General features: G+C 43.2%; 1 protein-coding gene across 8 annotated transcripts in view; it reads right to left on the bottom strand.

The window, feature by feature from the left end:
• Positions 1 to 19,457: 19,457 nt before the first annotated feature.
• The window catches only part of KCNQ2 (potassium voltage-gated channel subfamily Q member 2), a 120,546-nt gene continuing 113,533 nt past the window's right edge, over positions 19,458 to 26,470 (bottom strand). For all 8 annotated transcript variants that reach the window (XM_050918667.1, XM_050918661.1, XM_050918666.1 and 5 more), the window contains one exon: positions 19,458 to 25,852. In XM_050918667.1, the coding sequence (XP_050774624.1) occupies positions 25,115 to 25,852 (738 nt within the window). In that variant the 3' untranslated portion in view covers positions 19,458 to 25,114. The remainder of the gene's footprint in view (positions 25,853 to 26,470) is intronic.

The raw sequence follows: 26,470 nt of genomic DNA on the forward strand, positions 1-26,470 counted from the left end.
TTCTCCCTCCCATACACACAATCTCTGACGCATTCCATGTACTGGAGAACATGCAGGGCTTGTGTTTACAGGCAGGGGCATGAGTAACACTTAGGAATCTATTCATTTAAATGAAAGTGCTCTACCAGAAGCATGCCCCATGAACATGGTGTGGTAGGTATAGTGAGTTCGTCAAGCCTGATAGGAGTTGCTGTTGCAGAATAGTGAACCCTTTGCAAGATGGCACTGAGGAGTCCTGAAGGTCATAAATATAGCACCTGTTACTTTGATTCCCTTATCTACTCCATGTTATTTTAAACTGTCTCATGGTTTCCTTGTATTGTCAGCCTCTCTGTAGCTATTTGCCGTCTCTTGTGTTAAACTTAGATTGTAAAGTCTTTGGGGCAGGGACTATCCTTTTGTTCTGTGTTTGTACAGCACCTAGCACATTGGGATCCTGCTCCATGACTAGAGCTCCTAGGTGCTATGGTAATACAATAACGATCATAATGGATTATTTTCCTAGAGTGTGACAGAATTGTACACAGAGACACACGTATTTCCATGGTTCTGCTGCATTTTACTGGGGTCCTTTGTGCCAATGATAAATTTATCCCATTGAAATTGTTGGAAACTTTCTGGTTTTTTCCTTGTAACTATATCAGCCATTCACAGGGTTTGTAAAAAGCCATTCATGATTTGCTGGAAAATAAAATCACAAAATGGTACTATGATGCCATGTCTGAGATCTGGTGGTTGGCATCTTTCCCACTACTCAGCTGATATTGATAAATCTTGACTTCGGCATGTCTCGTTCCTCTTTAGCTTGGGAAAGAGAATGACATGCTGCCACATCTGAAGTGCTGACTCAGCAAGGTACTCGGGTTTCCCTTGAGGGTATCCGTTTTTATGGACTAGCTCCTTAAATTACCTTTCTTTCTGGGTAAAGAAAACAAATGCTGTGACAAACTGCTTTGATTTCATTGCTGACTCACTAACCAGTTATTGAGCACAGATGCATCCATTTATTTCCTATGGTTAGGGCCCTACTACATTCATTGTCCAGTTTGGTCAACTTCATGGTTATAGTATTTTTAAAATATAAATTTCATGATTGCAGCTATTTAAATCTGAAATTTCACCTTGTTGTAACTGTAGGGTTCCTGACCCAAAAAGGAGTTGTGGGGGTGTCACAAGGTTATTGTAGAGGTGGTTGTGGTACTGCTACCCTTACTTCTGTGCTGCTGCTGCTGGCTGCGGCGCTTTCTTCAGAGCTGAGCAGCTAGAGAGCGGTGGCTGCTGGCTGGGAACCCAGCTCTGAAGGCAGAGCCGCCACCAGCAGCAGCACAGAAGTAAGGATGGTCTGGTATGGTATCGCCACCCTTACTTCTGCACTGCTGCTGGCGAGGCACTGCCTTCAAAATTGGGTGCTGGGCCATCCGTCACTGTCCGGCTACCCAGTGCTGAAGTCATCACAGAAGTAAGGGTGGTAATACCATGACCCCCCTAAAATAACCTTGTGAAGCCCCTGCAACTCCCTTTTGGGTCAGGACCCTCAATTTGAGAAACACTGCTCTCCCCCATGAAATCTGTATAGTATAGGGTAAAGCCCACAAAAGATGAGATTTCATGGGGGGAGACCAGATTTCACGGTCCATGACGCATTTTTCATGGACATGAATTTGGTAGGGCCCTACCTATGGTGTCTAGGCTCATCCTTCCGCAGCCGTTTCACTCTGGGCTGTGTGATCATATGCAATTTCACAAGATGGCCTGGGATCTCCAAGGGAAGCCCAAGGTGTTACAGAAAGTGAGGCTGCTATTTTAGCAAATGGTGCTCTGCACTGAGGCCATCATGGGGCTCTGTGTTGTTGGAAGTGTCCATTCTGGATGCAACATAAGACAGGTTCTCTCCACGAGCGGTCACTAAAGATCCATACCTGCTTTTTGCAGGAGCAAGGGTGTCAGCCCCCATGTCCCTGCCTCACTTACGTTCTCCTGGAGTTTCAGCTGGACAAAACATCCTCCTGCACATCTTGTCCTAAATAATTGCACATTGTTGATGTACACAAACCTACTCATCCTCACTCAAACCACCCCCTTTATCCAAAGATAAATCATCCATTTAATGCAACCCTCATAAAACAATAAAGTCTCCCCTACAGACCCTCTCAAAGCCACTGAACCCCTTTTCATTAGCCAGAGACCAAGAAAACAGATGAGCCTTTCAGCATGCTGTACCGGTCATCATGTCCTATGTCAGCTGGACAACATGCAGTGATATTGTGTTGGAATGTTGCATCATGTGGTTGAAATGCAGAATAATCATACTAAGAACTTGAGAAGTGCTTTGCAGCCTCGAAAATCTCTTTGTCCATTAGCTAAATGACATGTTTATTACAGGCAGGGGGAGAGATCTTTGTTGTGCGTGCTACAGATTGCCTGCCAGTATCAAAGTTGAGTTGGTCTAGAAATTTCTTTCATATCTTGCAAAACAGGGTTGCAAGTCTTGGAACGCAAACAAGGAAATTGGGACTGTCCTGAGATTGTTTTTCAGGACCAGAGGCAAGCAGCTGTAGCGGAAATAGGGTATGGTTAACTGTAACCCTACTAAATAATATTACCATGCCAAGTGAGACTCTACTGAAACCCTACAATTAAGTGACAGATCCCTCTCCTGGTGGAGGGATTTCTACACATCCATTATCCGTGGTATATTATAAAAGGGGGATAATTGTTACACTTAGAGGGATGTGGTGAGGCTTTGACTATTCATGTTAATAAAGTTCTTTGTGATCTCTGGATGCAAGATATCATGGAGAGCTAAAGTACCATGTACCATCATATATTTGACATGAATTTGGGAAAACTCCCCTTGACAGTTTTGCTCCAAAAAGACAGTATTCAAATATGGTTTTAAATTAAATGCTTCAAGAGATCCACTTTAAATGGTGCCTTAGAGGAATATACAGGATACCCTAAAAAAACCCTCACCCTCCGTTAAAAGCAACAAAGGTCCAATTATATTTTGTTTTTAAAGTAGATGAGCTCTAAAATAAAAGCAAAGGTTGGAACCAGCATGGTGAAACAGCAAATCACCAGGCATGCTGCAAAGACTAAAACCTTGAGTAGATTTTGAGCTTTCCCAAGGCTTTTTTGCTGTCAGTTCCCCTGCACACTTGAATGACAGTCATGTGGCTTTGTGTCACTTCAAAAAGGGTTTAAGTATCCCAGATAAACAGAGGGGAGAAGCATCCAGACAGAAGGGGAATCTAGTCTCTGTTTACTCCCAGACCAGTAATCTTTTTATATTCCCCTGGTTTTAAAGGAAGAGGATCACCACCTCAACAACTTTTGAAGAAATCTCTAATCTGAGGGTTTGCCTGGAGCAACAGTGTTATTTACAGACTCATCAAAAAAAATTGTCCATCCTTTAGGTGGCTGGTGTCTCTAGAGAAACACTGTACACTACATTAAAGAGCGCTAAGTAAAGGGTTGGGAGACAGGAGCTGGGGGAGCTCAAAGTTTCCAGCATATGAAGAAAGCTTAGGAGGAAGGTGAAGTTTAAAGAGCACTGGTAGGGGAAGTTGGACAAACTGCAAGGAGGGTCAGCCGCAGCACAAAAGAGGCAGAGCTAGGTTTTGAAGCAGTTGGATGAGCAATTAACCCAGCTGCATGTTTAAACTGGGCAACAGTGCGTGCAGGCGGTCAGCTATGTCATGAGCGGGCAGGGGCAGGTCTCAGTTAACTGAATCCAGAAGGCAAGACATTTAGTTGAGGAACAGTTCGCTGGAGCACCAGGCAACAGATAAACAGGGCAAAGACTGCAACTTGTGTAAGTGGGTCTAAGTCACCCAGGCTTTGTTGGACTAGCTCCTATTAGTCTCTATCCGGCTCATGCCTTCCATCACCAGCAGCAGCACCTCCCAGGACATGTTTCTCCCACACTTTGGATCCAGCTGTGTCTGGAACCAAGTTATAAAGCCCTGCAGAGGGATCAGCTGGCATGCAGCCAGTCAGTCAGAGCAAACCCCTCCCTGAAGCTTGTGCCGGGCAATTTCATCCTGCTTTACTCCTCCTCTCTTTTTCCAAGTTGGCTCTGGGGATACAGGAGCCCAGATTTCACCCTTCTTTTCTCTTCTTGAGCTTCCCAGTACAGAGGCAGCACATACGGGGCTGTCTGGAACTAACAGTGTGAAGTGCATGGTTTGATTTTCGGCTCTGGGCCTACACCTGTGCACTCGCATTAACATCTACACACGCACTTGTGCAGATCAAAGATTTGGGTATTGTACTTGGAAATGCTGACAGCCACATACACAAGTGCTGGGGTCACTCTGTGTGTGTGTGTGTGTGTGTGTGTGTAAAATTATCCAAGCAGAAACAGAGTCTGGTTGTAGCGTCACTGAAAATCAGCCCCTAAACACAATTAAAACCAACCCCCCTCATTAAAAGTCTCGCCACACTCTTAATGAAAAATCTTGGTAGGCTCTGCATGGTACCCTGAGAATAAGAAAGCAGCTTCTAAAGCCTGCATCAGAAAAGGATCTATTGCAAGCTTAATTCCTGATGATCTAGTTAAATAAAGATACACTTCTCTGATTAACCGTGCCCTGAAGCCCTATTGTGCTTCTATCTTATGAGTCAGCAACCACAAAAAACAATCCCCTGGAGATTTAAAAATTGGCTGGGGAGCAGACTGTCAGCAGGGAGAGGTCTGACATGCTCATAACTTCCAAAGGCTCAGACTGATTCTGTCCTAAACCAGTGGAGCTCCGAGTTCTTCTTTGCAGTGTGATACCTGTGACCAATCAGCCTGGTGGAAGCAAATGAAAAAATCAGGTAGCAACTTTCATTCCATTCCCCGCCCCCAGGGGAACAGGTCTTGCCATGACCCATCAGAATGCGCCTTGCTCAAGATGTATGGGTTATGTGCTAAGAACATGGCTCCCATCATGTAAGCAATCGTAATAGCTGCAACGGGGAAAGCATTGAATCACCCATGGGAGGGATGGTGCCCTATACGCTATGAATGGGAAGGCAAGTGGGGCCATGTGCAGTTGCCCATTAAGAGGTGAGCCAGGCTTTCAGAGAGTTCTCAAAGTTGGAGGAAAGGGGCAGATGCAAGTGGGCTCAATGCACAATAATAATAATTTTGTTTTTAATCTGTAGATTTCAAAATGCCTTACAAAGAAGGTCAGTGTTGTTATTCCCAGTGAGCAGATGGGGAAACTGAGGCACAGAGCAGGCTGGTGACTTGCCCAAGTGGCAGAGGCAGCACTAGAATTCAGGCCAGTACTTTCTCCACTAGGCCACATTGTTTGTCTTGCTGCTGTTACTTTCCTACAGGAGGGCTCTTTCCAGGCAACATGCCAAATTCACATTGTGCCACTTGTGGTTTTGACTAGAGTAAATGGATGAATAGCAATGGAGTTATACCAGCCTGAAGCTCACATCGCCCCCTAGTGAATGAGAGCTAGCCACTAACACGAACTGTAGAGAATTGCTCCTTCGTTTAAGAGATGTTCAAGGGTGAAGTGTGTCCGAAAGTGACAGAGGTATAAAGACATTTAGAGTAAAATCAGGTTCAGTTCCCACCCCCTTTCTCCATCTGCTTGGAACTGGAAAGCAGGTCACCGCAGTTCAGGAGGAGGCTTTAAATAATACAGCATGTGCTATAAATAAATCATCGAATAAAAGCAAAATGGTGTTTGTCTCCCACCGCTGCCCTTGGTTTGAAGGGAGAGAGGTCAGGCAGGCAGTGCTGGAGGAGTTGAAAAGAGGGAGAGGCCTTTTTTCCACTGCAGAGAACATGCAGAGAACAGGTTAAGCTAGTTTGTTTGGCCAGCACTTTTAGGGAGTTGAGGAGTATGTGTAATTCCTGGCAGTATGACAAGCCTGCACCTAGTTAGCTGAACACCCTAGTGCAGGAGCTGCATTGTTCACAGGTATGTTGTTATAAAGCTGATAAATATTATCATCCTTTGTGTGGAGCCCCCACATTTCACCTGCCAACTGTCTGAGAGGGTCATGGATGGCTTAAGCCAATAGGATGTCCCACCCTTGTTTCCTCCTGCCGGCTCTCCTCCCATTGCAGGATGGGGATGCAATTAAAGAAGGGAGCATGCAGGCTGCAGGAGAAGGCCCTTGCTGCTGTTGAGCTCAGGGCTGGGGGTAGGGGGGTGTCAGGCCCAGGGAACAGCCTGCCTGCATGGCTGCTATATATGAGCATGTACCATGCTGCACGCAAGGATCAGCCAGTGCCCAAAGAGAAGGAAGTGCCCTGATGGGTAACTCAGGCACAGATGTTGGGGGCAGGATGGGTTCAAGGATGTTTCGTGCCCTAGGCAAAACTACCACCTTGCCCCCATCCGAGCCCTGTGGCAGCTCTCTGCCCTCCCTCCATCCTAAGGCACCCCCCTCGCGGCAGCTCCCCACCATCCCTGTCCTGAGAGGCCCAGCCCCGCGACAGCTCCCCCCAGCTCAGGGAGCAGCTCCCCTCCCCAGCTCACCTCTGCTCCACCTCCTCTCTGAGCACGCCATCGCCACTCCACTTCTCCCGCCTCCCAGGCTAGTGGCGCCAATCAGCTGTATGGCACCTGGGAGGGAGAGAAGCAGAGTGGGGAGGCATGCTCAGGGGAGGAGGCAGAGCAGAGGTGAGCTGAGGTGGGGAACAGTTCCCCTGCGTGCCGCGCCCCCACTTCCTTGCTGCAGGCGGCCCTCCCTGCACCCCCCTGTCCCAGCTCCCTCTGCCTAAATGCCGACAACGACCAGGGTGGCTGAAGATCTGGCTGCTGCGGTCACCGCCGAAGGACCCGAAATGCTACCCCCCAAATGCTAGTGCCCTAGGTGACTGTCTAGGTCGCCTAATGGGTTGCACCAGCCCTGGTTGAGGGGGCACTTGGACTGTTTCCATGCAAATTTCTAGGTGAATTCCTGCCTCCCCAAAGGCTATAGGGCAAGGCAAAGGGTGGGAATTTGGGACTAGCTGCCAGAGATGGGAGCCCCACCACATTTGCCATAGCACCTAGAGGCTGTAGGGAGGGGTCATGGCTCCATAGTGTTAAGTGCCATACGGACACTCATCAATGCAAAGTTGGTCCCTGCCCCAAAGAGCTGGTAATTGAATGAAAGTAAAAGACTTAGAGCCATTACTCCCTGTCCTCCCAGGCAAGGGGAATCATCAGGAGGATGATAGGAAACCCCAGGCCTATGGGAAATGAACAGAGACACTGCTCTTCTTTTCTGACAGACTCCCACAAAATGCAGCCTCTCCTTGACCCTGAGTAACTAAACGCACCCGTATTCTGCTGAGCCTCCTGGCCACAAAGGGTGGGCTCAGCCAACCAGGACATAGGAGGAAATGCCACTTGACTTCAACCACTGACCTCACGCCATGAAAATAACCCCACCTCGAAAGTGCACTGTAAAAAAATAAACAAAGATGGGCCCAACGAGAGTGACAACTTGGCTGATGCAAAGCATCTGTCTGCAACGTGGCCTGTATATATAAACTCTGCAACTCCCTCGACAGGCCACAGGACACTGTTTTACATTTGGCACTGACTAGCTCGTGACCCTGCCTTGTCGTTATAATCTGGGGCTCCACACAAGCCTACCCTACAAGACTCCTGTCTGTCTAGCCGTCCCAAGCTCAGGTTTGCTTCCATTCTATCGCATGGGGTGGGTTTTAAGAGGACAAACGCCCACAAGCAACCACACGGAGACAGCCAGGCATGACTTCATCAGGATTGGAACCCCAGTCTCTGGAAAGGCAAGGCCCATGATTTAAACCTGGGAGCAACCTCATATCCTTGAGGGAATATTGATTGTTTTTAATGCAAAAACTGCATTCCTTTTAGGGAATCAGGGTTTTTTCTCTATTTGTGCCTTTTTGCCAGGTTCAGGCTGTTTTTCTGAATGTGTAAGTAGCAAAGGAGTAACAGGCTGTAGTTACATATTGCAGATGTTTTTGATGTTTACCAGTGATTTAAAGCAGGAATATAGTGACTTCCCTCACAGCATTTATATCAAGGCAAAAGATCATAGTGTAAACCACTGCTTAGTCTGCACGAAGCTGATATCTCTTTGAAAAACCTCCCGTTTAACTCCAGCCCATTGATGTAAATGAGAAATCAGCATCAGAGACTATCTTTTGTTTCCTCCTTTATTAAAAATGATGCATTTGTGAAATTCAGGTTCTTGGCTCCTTAAGGATTCATCTGTTCCTGCAATTTATGTGCAATCCGAATTCAGGAGTAATCCTTTCTTTATGATCTCATCATTATCTCCCACACAAACATTAATTCTAAGGTACGAGTGGGCTGTGTAATTCCCAAGGAAATCCATTTGAGTTTGGCAAATTGGTCATTTAATTTAAATTATTGAGCAGGGCCAGGTGGCTTTCTGGATTCTTCTGAGCTGATAAAAATAAAAATCAGAAGAGAAAGCAAATGCTTTCAGATCCTGAGTTTGCATGCTGGTGGGGTTCTGACTTTGCCATGAATAATACTTCCCAGCCCCAAACAGGGTAAGGAAAGCCCCTGGAGATAGCTCAAACACCATTTAATTGCATAGGAATGGCTTGATTTTGTTGCCGGTGAACTATGTTAAAACAAATAAAACAGTATATATATATATATATTTATTATTTAATCAATCGGCTTTTGAAGCCCCAGCTCCTGTAAACTGTGCAAGGCTGAAAGCATAGATCTGTCCAGCAGCAGAAGAGATTTCTGTCTTTTGCACCAGCGTTCCCTCTGCGGTGAGCTAGCTCTGCCATCTAGAGGGTATTCCTGGTGGCTGTCTCTTGCAGCTTTAGAATGTGTCTGATTTCCTCACTGGGTAAACAGAGGAATGGTGAAGGGTTTGTTTAGGAAGGGCTGAGCTACTTGGGGCTTTGATTATCTGTGGAGGGAGGAGAGAGAGAGTATGAAGCAAAAGGAGCCATTTTTATTATTATTTGTATTATTGTGGCACTTAGGTTCCCTGATGATAAACAAGGACCACATGGTGATAGGCACTGTATAAAACCAGAACAAAATTATTTGATTACAGCTGGATAAAAAGAGGCAAGGGTGGTGGGGTTGCTCCATTTATGATATAATGTATGTGATTTAAGGTGGCGTCCTGGTGTCCACAGCTTTACAGAGGAAGGGTGCCTTGTTAATTTAGAGAACAAAATGTTGCCAACTCCTGTGACTTTATAGCAAGTTTTATAATAGTGTTTTTCAAAAAGCTCGAGCTCTTGGATTCATGTGATAATTAGGGGGAAGGGACACAAGCCAAAATATAGGGAAAGAACAGATTCCGAGTCTTCGGTGGCATTTCGGTGGAGGGGGGTCCTTCAGTGCTGCAGAAGATCCGGAGTGAGTGAAGGACCCCCTGCTGCCAAAGTGCCGCCAAAGACCTGAACTGTTGCCAGGTATTCAAATTGGACCCCACAGTTCTTAAAGCCAGCCCTTCACCTAAGTTGAATGGACATGAGCAATCACTCAAAGACGAATGTGGTCTTAATGCAATTATTGTCAGGTGGGTGCAATGAGTAATTATCAATGGTTCACTGTCAAACTGGGAGTGTTGGGAAAATATTTGTACCCAAGTGTGATGCTTTTACTATAGGTATAGTCATTATTTTATATTTTAAATAGATGACACAGGAAATTAACAAAAAAGTAAGACGGCTGTGTTCTTTGTTAATTCTGATAGTGTCATTGTCAACAAGGAGACAAAGACTCTATTAATTACTTGAATCGATACCCATTTTATCTACCTGAGACTTGGAGGAGTAAACTGTGTCAATGTATCTAAAAAGATCCGTTAAATAAATAATCAACAAATTTATAATTAACTGATGTAGACAACGTGGAATTGCCGTTGGTTCTGCTGGGACTGGGACTAACTGAATTGAAGCTGAAAAATTCCTGATCTTCAAAAGATGCTCCCAAAAAGTTTTGTTTCATTTTTTTAAAAATTTCCTTGGCACCAAATCAGTGGTTCACAGCATAACCCAGTTAGTATGTTGCTTATATTTAAAAAATCTTCTGTAGGCATTCACTGCTTTGTACTATAAGAGAAATGTATCAAGGGCAAGGTTCAAGGAGCTTGTGGATGATTTCCATGTATGGCAGGGAGTGTGGTAATTTCATATTCTATGACTCACTGAATCTTTTATTTTTGCAAGGTTGCGTAAGTCTCTAAATTGTCTTTTGAATAGCCTCTGACTTTGGCAATAACCTTCACCATATCTAGGAAAAATTCATGCACTATCATTCATATGCACATTCCTAATCTCAAAACTATACATAGAATAAACTGTAATTCAGGAAAGCACTTAAGCACGTGCTATGCTTTAAGATCACGCTTAAATCCCATTGATTTAAGCCTCTGCTTCTCTGAATAGAGAGATGTTTACCCAAATCAGCGCTTAGATGGCAAAGTCTGTTATTTCAACAGTTTTTGGTCTGTGAACCTGATCTGAACCTTCAGAAACTGATTTTGTGCACAGGTAATTTGCACTTGGGATTGTTGTGGCTGTGTATGGGAATTGAGGAACTGCAAATGTGGCTAGTTACCTATTTTTGCCTACAGTTACCTGCTCTGTGTGTGCAACCACATTAAATATATGCATAAGATAGCTGGGCATTTTGTATGCATAAGTGCAGACCTAACTAGTTTGAAAATCTCACCTTAACACTGTCTTATTTTCAGAAGCCAGCACCTTATTTTCAGTTAGCATTACGTGCAGTTCTACACACCGATGGGGAATGGTCAGTCTTTCTGCCTTGTCCTCCTGTGGGAGAGCATTGAGACTCTTGAGGAAACTGACCAGAAATTGCAATATTTACATTAGTCAGCCATGCATAGTCTCACCTTTGTCTTTTTGACCTTGCGAGCTTCAGCAAAGTTGCCAGGTGTGGTGATTTCCAGGAATATGCCTTTAAAAAAATAAATTCTCAAGTCCTGCAATGTAAGTTACCCTGGAAAAGCCTGCAGAAGGGTGTTAAGTAGAACTGGTTGAACCAAACTTCCCCTGCATGTACTGGAAGTATGAATACGCTTTGCTGCCCTCTGCTGGTATGTACAGTAACCTGGATAACAGTTCTTTAGCTTTCTGGGCAGAATCCTGTGCTTCTGGCGCCGCAGCTTGAATCTCCAGTATACAGAGCTGCCCGGGATGTCTGTATTTATGTGCACAGAGAATTGGATCTCCAGCCATGTCAGAGCAGGGCTCTGTAGACCAGAAGGGGGAGGCCAGCCCAGGTGACTTTCTACCACTGTGCCCCATTGAAAGTTAGAGCTTGAAGACTGCTCTAACTTGCACCAGTGGATAATAGTCCCCTCGATACAGCTCCACCAGCTGGAATCCCCATAGCATATTACACTCTGAACCTACTGGGTGAATTCCTGACCCCATTGTAATCAACAGCCTTGCCACTGACTTCAGTGGAGCCCCCACTCACTTTCTCCTGGTCCTGAGTCACCCTAGCCCATGCGAATGTTTTTTTCTATTACAGACACTGTAGTAAGAAACATAACTAAGAGCTCTGAATTTCATGTCTGTACTGCTTGAGTATACACACAGCGTTAAGCTTCCCCAATACTGTCCCAGAATGCACTGGGCTCAATTTGGAAAGAATTCATTGGGGACAGTGTATTTTGTTGTTATAAAGTTCTAGATGGGATAGACCCAGGGCATGACATTGCTGCCATGTAAATGCACATAATCTTTACCTACTAGCTCATGTGTGCAAAGCTCTACGAGACCCTGTGATGGATGGTGCTCGAGAAGGATAGCCTGTTGTGTTGTTCAAGGTAGTCTTTAGTCTTAAAATTAAAAGCTGCTAAAAATAGTACACTGAAATATTCTGCCTGGAGCAGGCCCTAGGCTCTGTTATTAAGGCCTGAAAAATGCTTTGCAGTCCTTTTGCAGACCAAGAGTTAAGTTTGCCTGCTCTGAAATAAAAGTGCTTCAGAAAAACTATTGACATTTCAGTTTCTATCCCCGAGGATAATGTTACCAAAGTCAGTTAAGCAATTTAGGAGCCTAAGTATTTCTCAGGCGAGGGGCATCATTTTCAAAAACACATGATTTAGGAACCTAAATCATGTTGATTTTTAATGAGATTTATGCTCTTATGTGCCTGAGTCATTTCAGAGTCCCAAGTCACTTAGGTGTTTTGAAAATGCTCCCCTCTGAGATCCAAACTTGTGTCAGGAACTGGTTTTTAACTTCGCAACATTAAAACCAGCCAGATTTTCCTACCCGTTCAGCAACCAGCACCTCGGTTGTTCTCAGTGGGGGTAGTCTCTATAAGGTATAAAATCATCTCACTAGCATATTTTGCTGTTTTTCTTTTCCAGAGGGGAGAGAACCTTGGGTTCTAACTCACATCTCTTTAAAAGGTACAATATAAAAGATTTTTTGGTTTTGCAAAATGATATCAATGTTATTTCAACCAATCTGGCTGTGGAAAAGCCTGTCACTCTAGAACAGAACGCAACAGCATAACAAAGATGTTGAAAACCAGGATACATTTTTGTTTAGGGCTTATGCTTGGTAAAGATTATAACTCTTAAGCCACATGACTTTTCCCCAGTTCTGCAAACTGGCTCTGAGCCTACTCTTTTTCAGATGTTACTCGCCTCCACTATTTATAAGAGCAATATGGCCCTTATACATTGTTCCTTTGTCTCTCAGTCAAATCCCTTATCTGTCAGGAAATGATTGATGCTCTGTGCCTTCTCACAGAAGCAAATCATTGTTTTGAAAGGGCTGCAATGGAGCAATCTCTTTAGAGTTCAAGAACCCATGAACTTGGAAATCTCCTGAGCTTGATTTTGCCCATCAGAAAGAGAAGTCTTTGTCTAGCATGGTGTTTGGTCTCTCACCACCCCAGTAACTGGCCTCTCCTCTGCGTTTCTTGTTATTAATACACGTTTGCCCACATAGCAGTTTTAAATAAAAGAAACAAAGTGAACTGCGGAGAAGTGCAAAGAAAAATAAGTGTGTATTTCATCTCACAAAGGCTTAGTCTCTGGCATATTTACTGGATGCAAGTTGTCCATTCTGATGCTTTGAGACAATTAAAAAAAACAAACTTTCCTCCGTTCCCTTAAGATTGCAACTATTTCTTTTTTTTTTTTAATTTCACACATATACATCTTCTTAGCTGTCTCTTGTCCACATGAAGGTACACATTGTTTCATGCTCAGTGTTTCCATGTAAAAGGCTGTGCTACATAGCTCTTCAGTGGTAATAGTGTAAAATGATCAGTGATTGTGTAATTTTATATTGTAGCTATTCTAATAGAAAACTATAGGTCATTCCCTTGGAATCTATCCCTATAAAATGTACCGTGCACAAAATCCATGATCGAAATGTACAGAGGAAATTACACATTCACAAAAAAAGTCAATTTGCTATATTACAAGAGAAGTGTTTACCGTTCAATACATACAAAATGTTTAAAATTGTACATACGTACGAAAGGCATTATGAAATATTCTTTGGAGCTGGAACAAAAGTGCAAAAAAGCCAAGGCAACAGAGCAAATGAAAGGAAGCAAAGCAGCTGTCTTTGCTTTCTAAAGGACAACCAAACTTTAATGCTTAGTTGAGTGTCTGTGAAATTTTGTAAACATGCTAGCAAGGGAATACACTGACTATCACCCTGTCAAAACCCTGGGACAAGGTGAAATTCATCTCTTTGCAGAGAACCAGCACAAAGTCTATGTGCTATCGATCATCCAGTTAAACCCTATTTGGACAGATCCTCTGCAGATGTAAACTGTCAGAGCTTTACAATGGAACTATGGCAATCTACATGAGCAAAGTCATCTGCCCCTATGTTGAGGACTTATGTGGGACTTCAGTAGTACCTAAGTCTGCTGCAAACCATCTGCTGAGAGACAGATTTCATGCCAAAGAAGAAATGCAATTACAATTCATTCAGATATGTCTTAGGTTGGAAATCTTAATTCTTCTTCAGGTATTTTATTTTTACTTTAAGTCTTTGGAAGAAAGACAAATAATACAAGGGCCAAGGGTGTTGGCAACACTTTAAAAGATTAATAAAACCACAGGGGCTGATTATCCTATGTACTGAGACATGATGGCTTCTATGGATTCAGACTGGAGGCCAGGGTACCGAGCAACCTGGAAAATTAGGTCCTTAACTGCTCAAAATTCATTGCTCTATTCATCTCAGCCTTCAGAGATTGGTGTTTGTGCAGTTACTAGACCAAGGTTTTAAAAAATGGGTGCTTAAATTTAGGCACTGAAGTTCATATGTAGAAACCGAAGTTAAGGGTAAGATTCATGACCCATTGAAGTCAATGGGAGTCAACTGCTGAGATCCATGGGGACATAAGATTTTTTTCTCATGAATCTCGGAAATTGACACTTTGTTTTAGTAAAGATTGATCCCATATCAAGAAGTTTTGCCCATGTAGACAGATATGTCTGAAACTGGCCCTCTCTAAGGGATCTTCTATTCCCATTGGCGTCAATGGGAGGTTGGCTATTGACCTTGGTTGTGGCAAGTTTTGGATGCAGAATTGGCACAGGTCGATCTAATAGATTTGCTTTAAAAAAAAGAAAACCAAATCAAGTATATTATGGTGGTTTTTTAATTTCTAAATGGGATGTGATTCCTTTCAAATTAGACTTCCTAGCTGGGATGTGAATCTGTGTCAGTCCTGTTACAAATCAGAATTATTTTCTATTTTGATATAAATTTGATCAAAATAGTGTTTCCTTTTGGTTTGACATAGTTACTCTCCATCCTCAGATGAGAAAATAACATACTTTCTTTTAATCTTATATGCATTTTTCTGCTTCAAAACATGCAGTGTATATGTATATACACATATATAGATACATGTATATATCTACATGTGTGTACAAACACACACACCTCACCTTTTGCAGCCAAAGCTGTGTTGTCCTTTTATCTAGCAGTTTGTGACCAAGATACTTAATACATCATTTGATCTGTACAGTATTTACAGCTCAGGTGAATAACAATGAAGAATATATAGAAATACAGTATTTTAGGTATTTCAAAAAAATTAACACTCCAGAAACAGTTTCACTTATTTTTGCTTTCTGGTAAAATATGTTTCGAAGCATTCAAATGCAGTGTATCTCTTAATAGATGAGGATTTTTCGTACATCCTGGTACTTTGAGTAACATCACAAAATAGGCAGATAACACTTTATATTTGGTGTCTGTTGAACACATACAGGCTAATTACATACAACAATATCTATCAGCAATTGGCATGTAATGTGCAGTTCTTGTGTGCTTCAGAAAGCTACTGTGCCAAAGTGATACTAACCAGAAATCTCATAAATACAATGTGTTTACTGATGACACAGGAGTATAGTTTTAGTATATGGGGCATTACTGTTAAAGTACTGTATTGTGAAGTCTGCATATTTGAATTACTGGGAAAAGAATGAAACATTTATAAGAATAATTTATTTAATCTCCCAAACAATTTTATACACACCTCAGTAATGGCAACTATTAAAAAACCTGCTGTTAGATCAAAACAAGGGACATCATAACCCCCTCCTTTAAATGGTCAGTTATATTTTTTATTTCTGAAAACTTCAGATTCTCCACCCAGTGCATCACTTTGGAAGCTGTGTAACCAGCAGAGAATGTTCTGCTTAAATCTTGGGGAAGAGGGTAAGGTAGTTGTTAGAGTAACCATCGTGGAATATTCCACATTCTGGTCCTAGAACAGAGGATCTCAATCTCCAGAACAGATGCTAAGCCAGTGAAAGGGACAGCGCTTGCTCATTGGCTGGCTCAGAAGAGCCCAAACACCAGGAGGAGTTGTAATGACCGTCATCACCAGGGACTGAACTGGAACATCCAGAGCTACAGCTTGAACTAAAGGACAAAGCCTTCCAGCTGGCAGCTATAGCAGATTGGTACCCTGTGTGGATCAGGCACAGACGGAGATGTGTTACACACACCAAAGGGTGGGTTAGTCAGGGTACTTGTCAGTTTTAAAACACTACAGTAAAAAAACTACTTATACTGTAATAGAAAGTGTCCACTGCATGCTAGAACAGTGAGAAATTAGCCAGGCTGGGTTCAGACTGGTTGCCCACCTCTCCTTGTTTGGTGGACAGAAGGGGAGATTGTCCCCCAAGTCTCAACTTATTTTCAAATGTACCTGAATTTCCAAGTAAAACTCCACTGCTGCCACCATGTTTTCACTTGGTTTCAGATCAGAACCATCCAAACTGTAGAGATCAGCATGATTTCTACCCGAAATCGTCAGCCCTGCCCCAGCACCTGAAAAACAGACCCTGCCTGGAACGCAACTCTGCCTGAGCTTTGCACTGAATTATGTTTCTGCTGGCCCCGGTTTCACCAGGAATGAGGGGAGAAGTTGCAACTGCAAGGATGAATCTGGTGCTATGACTATGGAGACTTAGGAGCAGGCAAAATGCTTCCCTGTGTAGCTGGAGCATGCTTGCTAGCCTCTTTTGAAAATAGCATCGTTTGTGCTATCCACCCAGCCTGGCTATCAAGCGGGTTCCTGGTGTGCATGGCCACGGACACGCAACTTCTGGGAGATTGAGCAATACTGGGTGCACTAAAAAACCTCCACTTGCACTCGGGAAGCAGAAGCAACCACATTGCTAGGGACCACATGCTCTTTCTCTGAGCTCAGGAGACCAGTTCTCACATTGTTTTATAATGATCTGCTATTGATGTGATACCAGCAGCATGTTGAGTGCTGAAGAGATGGGCAAAATGGCTCAATCTAAACAAACGAGGGACATTTTGGACTCACAGATGGCTCCATGGGGTGAAAAAGCAATAGCTGACGAAAAGCAAACATCAATCCACAAACTGATATATACAAGATTGTAGGGGTTAGTGTGGGGTGTAGTCACATGACAAAACTCAAGAATAGGGTTGCAGCCCTGCTAAGGCAGTAGCTTCCTTTGTACATGGTCTGGACTAGGAACACTAATGGCAAGGGACCCAATGAGCACAAATAGGGACTAGAATCACATTAGCAAGAAATAATGCAGCAGGGACTGAGAATTAAGGAGCCTGGTAAAATTTTAAGGACACTCTCTGGAAGGGGTACTGTGATGCTCTGTGGAAAATCGCATCAAGACATTTAATGGGCATGGAGGGCGTCCAGCACCTTGCAAGACCAGGTAGAAAAAGGATCAACTGCACGGTAGAAACAACTTTTGAAGGGTGGCCTCTCTTCCCCTTGGCCTAATTTTTATTCAAAAAGTTTGTACTCTCATTTTTGCACCCACAATTGAACTGTAGGCACAAGGATATAAATACCTGTGGTCCCCATTACCCAATGAGCTAGTGGTGACATTAGAGCGCTCTCATGTCCTCCCACAATGAATTAGACAGGCAAAAAATACCCAGGTGCCAGCTGAGTGGTTTCAAGTTGCATCCACTGAAGTGGAGGCCTCAGCTCTGTAACATATGTACCCCAATATCCCTCCTCCTCTAAGCTGTCCACAGACCTCCAGGTGGGGTATTCCCCTATTCCCTCTCTAGCATGCTCCTGTTATCACTGCCTGCATGAAATCCATAAGATTTCATGCACAGCCAACCACCATTCTTTTTTCCATATGCATATCTCTACAGACCTCTGCACCAGTGGCTGCACATGACACATGTGTGTACCCCTCAAAGTCACATGTATAGAACCAGACTCTATCATGTCATACTAGACATAAATTGATAACAGTATCAAAGACACTTGGTATATTAGTGTTATCTAAAAAACCCATTGGGTTGTTAATGAACTTTTGACACCCTATACAATGTATAACTGACAGCATGTTTGGTTTTTAAAAGAAATGTTTTGCAATTACTGTTTAAATTCTATTTCAGATACAGATATGAGGGTATCGATTTCTACTCATCTCAGACAGCATGCACTAGCAGGCAAAATCGAGAGTACGGTATATGACAGTCTGGAAAGCACATTCATATGTTGAAACTGAACTCTCTGCCTCTCCTTGGTTCATCTGATAGGAGGGAGGCCGCAAGTGATTCTGGCTGATATCTAAAATCTGAGCTTGGTTACTATAGTATCAAAGTATTGCATATGGCCTTTCCCTCTAAACATAATATAAGGCAAGCAATATAGTGCCAGTGGAGAATCAAACACTAGATACACTAAAGATTCCTATGTACTTATATTAATTCTTTAAAAAAAAAAAAGATCACCAACCCACATCCTGACATTTTAAATAATGTTCAGGTTGTGATATGAAGTGGAGAAGTCAGGGAGATTGACTGTAAAGGCAAAAGTTCTCCTTTCTCACCATTAAGTAATAAAATGACCCCCACAAGAACAGGACCAAGATGTAGAGGAGTTGGTTTCCATTTGAACATCCATCATGTTACCGTTATGTCTCTGCCTTGTGCAAGAGGTTTTATATTTGATTTCCATGTTTCATTTTTGTTAAATGGAGTGTATAAAATGAAAGCTATTGACCCGAGAGAGAAGGCAAAGGGAGAGTAATATGGCTCTGGCTTTAACTGGCTGCCATTACAACCCAGGTGCAGTGGAAAGCCAATTCGAAGATTACAGAGGGACTGAGGTTGTGCTTAAAAGTGGGAGGTGCTGGATGGAGCAGGTAGTGTGGCCAGCACATTCGGAGGAGATGTGCTTACTTAATGCATTCCTTGGGCTACTCCGCAGGCAAGGCTGATGGGAACACTTATGCAGAAGTCCTACAGGGTTTAATAGAACAAGCTAGCCTAGCCATAGGGGTTTAGACCTTTGTCAGAACATAGTAGAGAATTTGTATCCTTGCTATGGAACTTTATAGGATGGTTAAAAAACAAAACAAAGGAACCTATAGGAAAGACAGAATTCTGTGTTACATTTTATAGGGCTTTGTCCAAAGGCAAGTCCCAGCTGAAAGCTAAAGCTGCCCTTCTTTGCAAATAGCGCCTGCTTTTCCCGAAGAATGAAAGTCCCATTTAGGATACAATAACTCCAACTGTGCAGGGCCCACAGTTTACAGGCCTTGCTCCAAGAGCACGGAATTGAGCTGTTTGCATGCTTCGGCCTCTATGGGAAAAGGGGAGAGGGAAAATCCAACTTTCAGAACTGCATGAGACTGCAGAAGCTTGGACAAATCAGCGGCCTGCAGAGCATAGAAGTCTGGCACTGTTTTTGCAAACCCTTAGGTAGGTTGGTTTCTTTTGAAGAACATTTATTTTACAGCTGACAAATGAGAATTATATGTATAGATCTGGGGTTTTGCAGTTACTGAGTATAATGTGCCTTAAGGTCTGTTCCAGGCCTTAGTGAAGAATAGAATTAAACAGTAGTTGTATTATTAGCATGTAGGCTCTGCATATGATGCCTGTCAAACCATGATCTCACTAGAATAAGATGAGGCCACTGTACTAACTCTCTCTATACATAAGGGCTTGACTTTACATTGTACAATACATTGCTATTATTTATTTTAAATGTGCAGTAGAAGCATTCCTGGTCTGCCAGGCACATTATACAGTCCCACACATCATTTCCGTGCTCAACTGGAGCAGCCTTTGGGCGCCGCATTCTTCATAAGTACAACAACCCCAGTCGCCAGTGTTGGAATGAAGTGGTTGATGGAGAACGGGTTGGAGCTTTTGTGGAAGGGAATGTGTGCATTCTACCCCAATAACTTTTTTTGGATATGCCTGATGTTTAATACATTCCAAAGAAAAACTACTTTTTTCCCTCAAGAAATACCTTGATGAACCCGGGGCAAAAGTCATTGCCGGTAGGATTGGGTATAATGGTATCTAGAGAGGGACAAAGTCTTAGAGACAGCGATCCCCACCTCACCACTCGCTCTTTCATATAATAGCTCCCTGGAGCTCCATCTGATGACCTGCTTCTACTCCTAGACCTTGTCTCCAATCACCAGGAAGTAGTGGGGGCAAGAAGCCTAATTGGTTCTAAACTGGAGCTTGATATGTTTATGAAAGGGATTATATTATGTCGTTGTCTGCAGTGATGGGGACTGGATTCCATTACCCTAGAGGTCCCTTCTAATCCTTTGTTATGTTCTTCTTTGGGACAACAGTATCTCTGCAAGGTAGGGCACTCAACTTCTTTGTGGGGTGTCAGAAATAGCTGACATTGCTGAAAAGCACCGTCTCTGCTTGGTTCAGGAAGAGCCGTAATGCTGTTTGGACAACTGAAAACACAAGGATCACGGAGTAGGGAGTGTAAACACCACAAAAATTCAAAATTCTTCATTCAGGGATGTAAGAAAGATGTGGCGCAACGCTCTTCTGTCTTGGGTAAATATTACACTTTTTACATTTTAATTAGCATATTTAAATAGTTTAAGTAGTATGACTCTTAAGAAATTCTGCTGACCTTTTCCCATCAAATTTCCAACTAAACACAACAACATGCTCAAGTTAAAAGCTTTGTTTAAATGACATTAGGTTTCTGACCAAACTGAAAGCCAGGTCATTCAAAATCGTAGGGCCAAATTCTATCTTGGAAGCGCGTGTTTATTTGTCACTGACTTTGCCTGGTATACATCTCAGGGCAGACTATGGCTCACCAGTCTTGACTGCACTGGGAATTTAACCTGATCCCAGCCACTGAACCTGAAGTGTAGACATGAAGAGCCATATCTGCACTGGCACGGCTTCCCTTTGCTTGAAGCATGGCTAAAATCAGAGCAAATTCTTGCTGTAGATAAGAGTCTTGCTGCCACAGAGTCATTCCAGCAGGATGTAAAGCTGACGTTTCAGCCCTGACTTTAGATTTCCCCATTTGTTCCAATTATGCCAGAAATTTTAATGCTATTTAAATATTCTGATTTTTTTTTATTTCTAATTGACTGGTAGGGTAAAAATCATTTTTAAAAAATGTATGAATATCCCTATTTACCCTGCAAATAGAAATGACCCTGCTGAAGATACCTGAATCCATGAAGCTGCTTTAAAAATTAATTTTTATGTACCTGATTCATTACATGATTTGCCTAAGTACCTGCAATGGCTCTCTGGGTTAAACAACGTTTTTCATTAATTTCCTTGACATTTTTTGTTTGTTTAGAAAGTAATGTTAAGAAAATGAGCCAGCAAGGAAATTCACATACAAAATCTATATTTAAATAATGTTAAAGTCCTTTCCCAATTATTGGGAAATTCAACTTTGGGCTGGTGCTCCACTCTTCCATCTCAGCACCATAGTCTCCAAAGGCCTTCTCTGGACTGAGCTTGTGATGTCTGCAACCTCAGTTCTTTGTCAGATGTGCACAAACTGCAACATTTGCATTCCAACATGGATTTTGAACACCTTCAAATTCAGTATGGTTTCATACCCAGTTTTTGAGCTGGCCCATTACAAAGATGGGGGACATTTGCAACATTCAAAACAAGATCTGGGACCAGATTTTGAAAACTTCCAAAGTTTCCTGGGGTTCAGATTCTGGGTTTTGTTTTAAGAATATTTCTTCTTCTTATGCATGCATGTGGACACACACACAGCTTCTGTATGCCCAAACAGACATGGCTGCAAATACCACAGGTGCAGATAAGAAGGCCCATTGAAAATTTGGCTCACAGCTTGTCTGGAACAGTGTTATTAACTTTGAATTTCCTAGCTTTTCTTGGGTTTGTTCACAACTTAGCATATCCTAAAACTAGTTTCTGTGTTTGAGTGTACAGAGATCATATAGCTAGAAACACAGAGGTACAACAGATGCTATACACAGGCTAAGCAGCAGTGAGGCACAGGGGAGAAGGTTTACTTTGCATTTCTCATTGGAGGACATTTATGAGCCAAAAATCAAACCTTCTCTCCAAAAAATTAATGTTTCTAAACCATCAAACTGAGAAAATGCTGCATTACTGACTCTCCAGCAACTGCATATGCAATAGGAGTCGGGGAAGGAATGGAGACAGAAGGATCACGTGAAGAGTCACGGGGACGATTAGACTGGAATTTGCAATGAGAAAAACTATGTAAGTGGATGAGCAAAAAACCCATCAATTAGGTCCAAATTCTGTTCTGAGTTACAACATTGTAAACATGGAGGAAATCCACTAAAACTGAGCTACGAGTTTTTCTTTGCTGTGTAGACATACCCTAGGTTTACTTGCATGTGCAAAAGCACATGTGTTCCTCGAATTGGGTAACTGTTTACAGCTGAGCAGTCAGCTATGCAAATGCATATTTTTGCATAAGTAAACGGAATCACCTGCAGATATCATGGGTGCATTTCTAGTGGTCCATCAGCAAATGCATCTCTGAGGACCCCACTGGAGTTTGCCAGCATTTTTGTGCTCACCTATATACACGCTTTTTTTTGAACATGCTTAAATACAGCTGCATGTGCAAAAGCCAGATTTACACATTCATTTGCAGCAATTTTCCACTTAACTGTAGCCTGCGGGCCACGTGTTATGAAAGTCAGGCCAAGTGAGTTTAAAGAGAGCGTGGGAATAAGCTGCCCTTTATAAATATGGATTTTAATGTATGATAATTCCAAATTCAAAGCAAACACTCGTATAGAGGTTAGGTGTATCATACAGTAATTTCTTTTAGCTAGATACATCACAGGGGCTACTCAGAATTCAGAATTCTAGAGGCAAAAGAAGGCTCCAGGCAGCTTGAGTGGGGAAGAAAGAATTGCAGAACACGGCAGGAACGGGGAGGAAGCTCTGACCCTGTAAAGGTCCCTCCTCTCTATCCTTGAAGACACAGATGCACAGGACCCCCTAAAAAGAGGTTATCTCTCTCTCACTTATATACTGAGGCTAATTGGATCTGAAGATTACATATCATTTTCCCCCACCACACTCAGACAAGTGCTGCATATTGCCCCTGATTAAATGTATACAAGAATTATTTTATTTTCCCTCCAGAAGCCGTAAAGACCCACCTGTTCAGTAGGGGATTTCCTGCCCTGGTGGCTGAATCTCACAGGCTTATAGACTTTAAGGCCAGAAAAGACCATCATAATCGTCTTCTCTGACCTCCTTCACACTGCAGGCCATAAAAACCTCCCTCACCCACTCCTGCAATAGGTAACCTCTGACTGAGCTACTGAAGTCCTCAAATCTCATTTGAAAGACTTCACATTATAGAGACTCTTGTGGAATCACATTGAGTTCCTGGACAAGAGCTGTATGTTTCCCTCTAGGTGGTGTTTTATGGCTGCCAGATTGTGTGCAAATCCACCCCCCCGCCCCCCAACACACACACTGATACCACTGAAATATAGTGCGTTATGCCTAAATTTGTCTTTTCCCTCCTTCGCTTCCCAGGCTGCTTCTCCTAATGACCAGAAGGAACGAACACACTAGGTTTCTCCTTTCACCACCAGCAGGTCAACCTTACAAAATGGAGGGATTGTACCTGTATTAGGTGCAGCGAGGCCTAAGGGAAATGGGGGCATGCCGTATATTTAAAATATCATGAAAACTGGCCATTGACATTGGCGGGGGGGGAGGGAGGGTGGAGGAGCGAGGGACACAAATAGCTTCAGAAAACACGCAAGGTGTAGGGCTCTAGTTAAATGGGTGGATTTGGTGGACATGGCAATGGCTGTTGTGTGTTGCAGCCCTGGCTGTAGATCTCATAATGCACCAGCAGATTTCCTATGACCCATCCCCTTGAGCGACCCCTGCAGCTCTGTGACAGGAAAGGACCACTTTGTGACTTCGTTTTGGTCCTGAAAGAAACCTTCTGCTTCATCAGTTTTCCCCCAGCTTCATGCGCCAGTAACGATGACATGATCTTTACCTGGCTTTTCAAGAGGGAGAGAAAGAGAAAAAATAGAAAGACTTCCATCACCTGCATTTGTGGATAAATACAGACCACAGGTGTATTAAAAAAAACAAAACAGGAGGAAACAAGGAAGCACTTTGGGACTCAGCATGAAGGATCTAAACAAAACAATGGAGAAGTCATAGCTTTGTGATCCAGGATCAGGTAGTGGAGGAAAGGAGAAAGGAACTTTGCTGGGAGTCTGGTGCATGCAAAAGCATCCAGGCATAATGCGAATGATGTACAAAATGGTCAATATTTTGAGTTACGGGGCCCAGCCGCTGCTGGTGCTCTCGTTCCTTGCCATGATCTCAAGTAACGTCCCTCTTACAGGGTGTCTCTTGTGGCTGTAAGTTCACCACAGTGCTGCTGACAATATAAAAAATTATGAGAGCAACCTCAAGTTACTAAAATCCCGTAGGTGGAATTATGGCTTCCCGTTCTGTACAGCTTGGCGGGTACACTATTAAATATAATACATGGTTTAAATGTAAAATGCCTTATCCCCCGCCCTGTGTGGTGTTCTTCTTTGCCTTCAAAGACACATTTTGTGTCTCTGACCTTCCTCCTCCACCTAAGCCCTGTGACAAATTTAATTTGAAAATCATTCTGGTTCCAAATGGTGCCTGCTAACATTCTACCTTGACTCATCCTGACAGCATATGTCTTCTTAGGGCAATACCGTAACGTGAATGTAAACACCCCAATTTGTCAAGAGCCAACGGAGTTTCCATGTATTATACAGTAATTACACTACATTCCCGAATGGCTAATGGAGGATCACATTCCATAAATTCAAAAGTAATCATCATGTAACCTGGAATGTTTTACAAGGCAGAAACAATCATGTATTTGCGATGCAACTCCAAAGTATTTGACTGTGTAATCACCCAGTGTCATGGTATGGTAATTAGCATGTAAAAGATATGTTCAGTCACCAGTTAACCCACTCCCTCCCCCCTCCAAAAAAACAAACCCACCTTGCAGGTGATATTTGTGCCCTGTACCTTAAAGGATTACCAAGAAATGTGATTGCCTACCCTGTACTGTGACATCGTTTCACCTAATTATCTTAGAAAGATAGTATGAAAGAAATCCAGACACTTCAAGGCTCTGAATTATTCACCACAGTGGCCTCTTTCTACTGAATGCTGGCTCAGTGTCTGTCCCCAGAGTAAGCTGTAAGAAAATATCCACAAGCTAAGTACATTCTGGATTCATAAAACCTTAGCTGTAGATCTTCTCCAGAAGTTCGACATGGGGACGGCATGAGTGGGCGAATGGCCAGTGCTCTGACTTGGCGCAATAGATGTCAAGATGCTTCACTGTCTAGGGGCTGACCAGCCCATGTCACTGAAAGGTCCTTCACCTGTGGCTGATCTGGGAGGTGGACCACAAGGTGTGCAGAGGTCAGAATCAGTGTCTGACTCTCCTTCTGCAATGTAGGGTCTGATTTTGGCACAGGGGGCCACTGCTGCATAGCAACCGTTGTTAAGGATGTCCAAATTTTCTTTGGACTGAGAAATGCTAAATCCACTAAAAGAGCGTTCCAGTTCCTCGTGATCCACCGACGGGATGGAAATGGACGTGTCGCTGTCTCTCAAGGCGCTATCATGGTGTTTAGCTGTAATGTCTTCGTTCTTTAAGTACTCGGCACTGGCCCTGTTCCCGCTACTGTAAGCAGACAAGGAGCGCTCATGTGACGGTGGGGGCGGGATTCTTACCAAAGAGCCAGGATCTCCAACTGGGGAGGATCCATGGCTATGCCGCTGGTATGGCTGGTGCTGCCAGGACGTTGAAGGGGGACATGTGTTGGTTGGCATTGTTGGGGCTGGTGGTGCAGAGAAATTCTTTTGTCCCATTGAACTGGTGGACCTTATGATCTTGATGATGCAGCCATTTTTGTCCATGTGCTCCCGGCTGTCTTCTGGACTGTGGTAGGGTGGCGCCGGGTCTGGTTCTTTGGACCCAAAATAGGCTTCGGCTTCCGTTGGTGCGATACCCATCCTCTGCATGTAAATGTTCACCAGAAAGTCCAGCTTCTTCTCCATGGACAGAACCTGCAAAATGCCACACAGTTCCCTGTGCTGGGTGATGTCTGTGGACCAATACCCTGTATACAAAGAGCTCCACTCCTGTCCATGCTCAAATGGGGATCTAAATTTCATAGATAACCCCTTCCTACATTGGCACAAATTGGACTTCCTTGAACTTTTAAAGAGAGTTGGGATCCAAATCCAGTCTGAACTTTGGCAAGGGCTTCTCTGCTTTTATGGAAGATAGATATTTAAAAATATTTTTAAATTGTACCCCAAAAATCATCATTTAATGCATTGATTTGTTTCTGCAACACCCTTTGTGTTCTCTTTAAGCAAGCAGAAATGCTTGTGAAATGTGACAGATTTCAATGGGACTGGAGAACACTCAGCACTAGGACAGAGGTGCTCAGCACTTCATTGGGTCAGGCCCTTACAGTGTGTGTCTGGGGACTTGTGTGAGCCTTGTGCTCTGGAGTGAATTTCACCTTGAACGAGGCATGGATCCTGTGGCAATTAAAATCATACCCCCAGTCTCACTTGAAGTTGTTTAGGTAAGAAATGGAACATTTCAAAGGCCCCAAGGTCACTTTGGAACCAATGATCTGTTTTCAAAAGGGACTTTGAGACTTAGGCTCCTAA

Source organism: Gopherus flavomarginatus, chromosome 11 (genome assembly GCF_025201925.1).
Source record: "Gopherus flavomarginatus isolate rGopFla2 chromosome 11, rGopFla2.mat.asm, whole genome shotgun sequence".
Classification (NCBI taxonomy): Eukaryota; Metazoa; Chordata; order Testudines; family Testudinidae; genus Gopherus; species Gopherus flavomarginatus.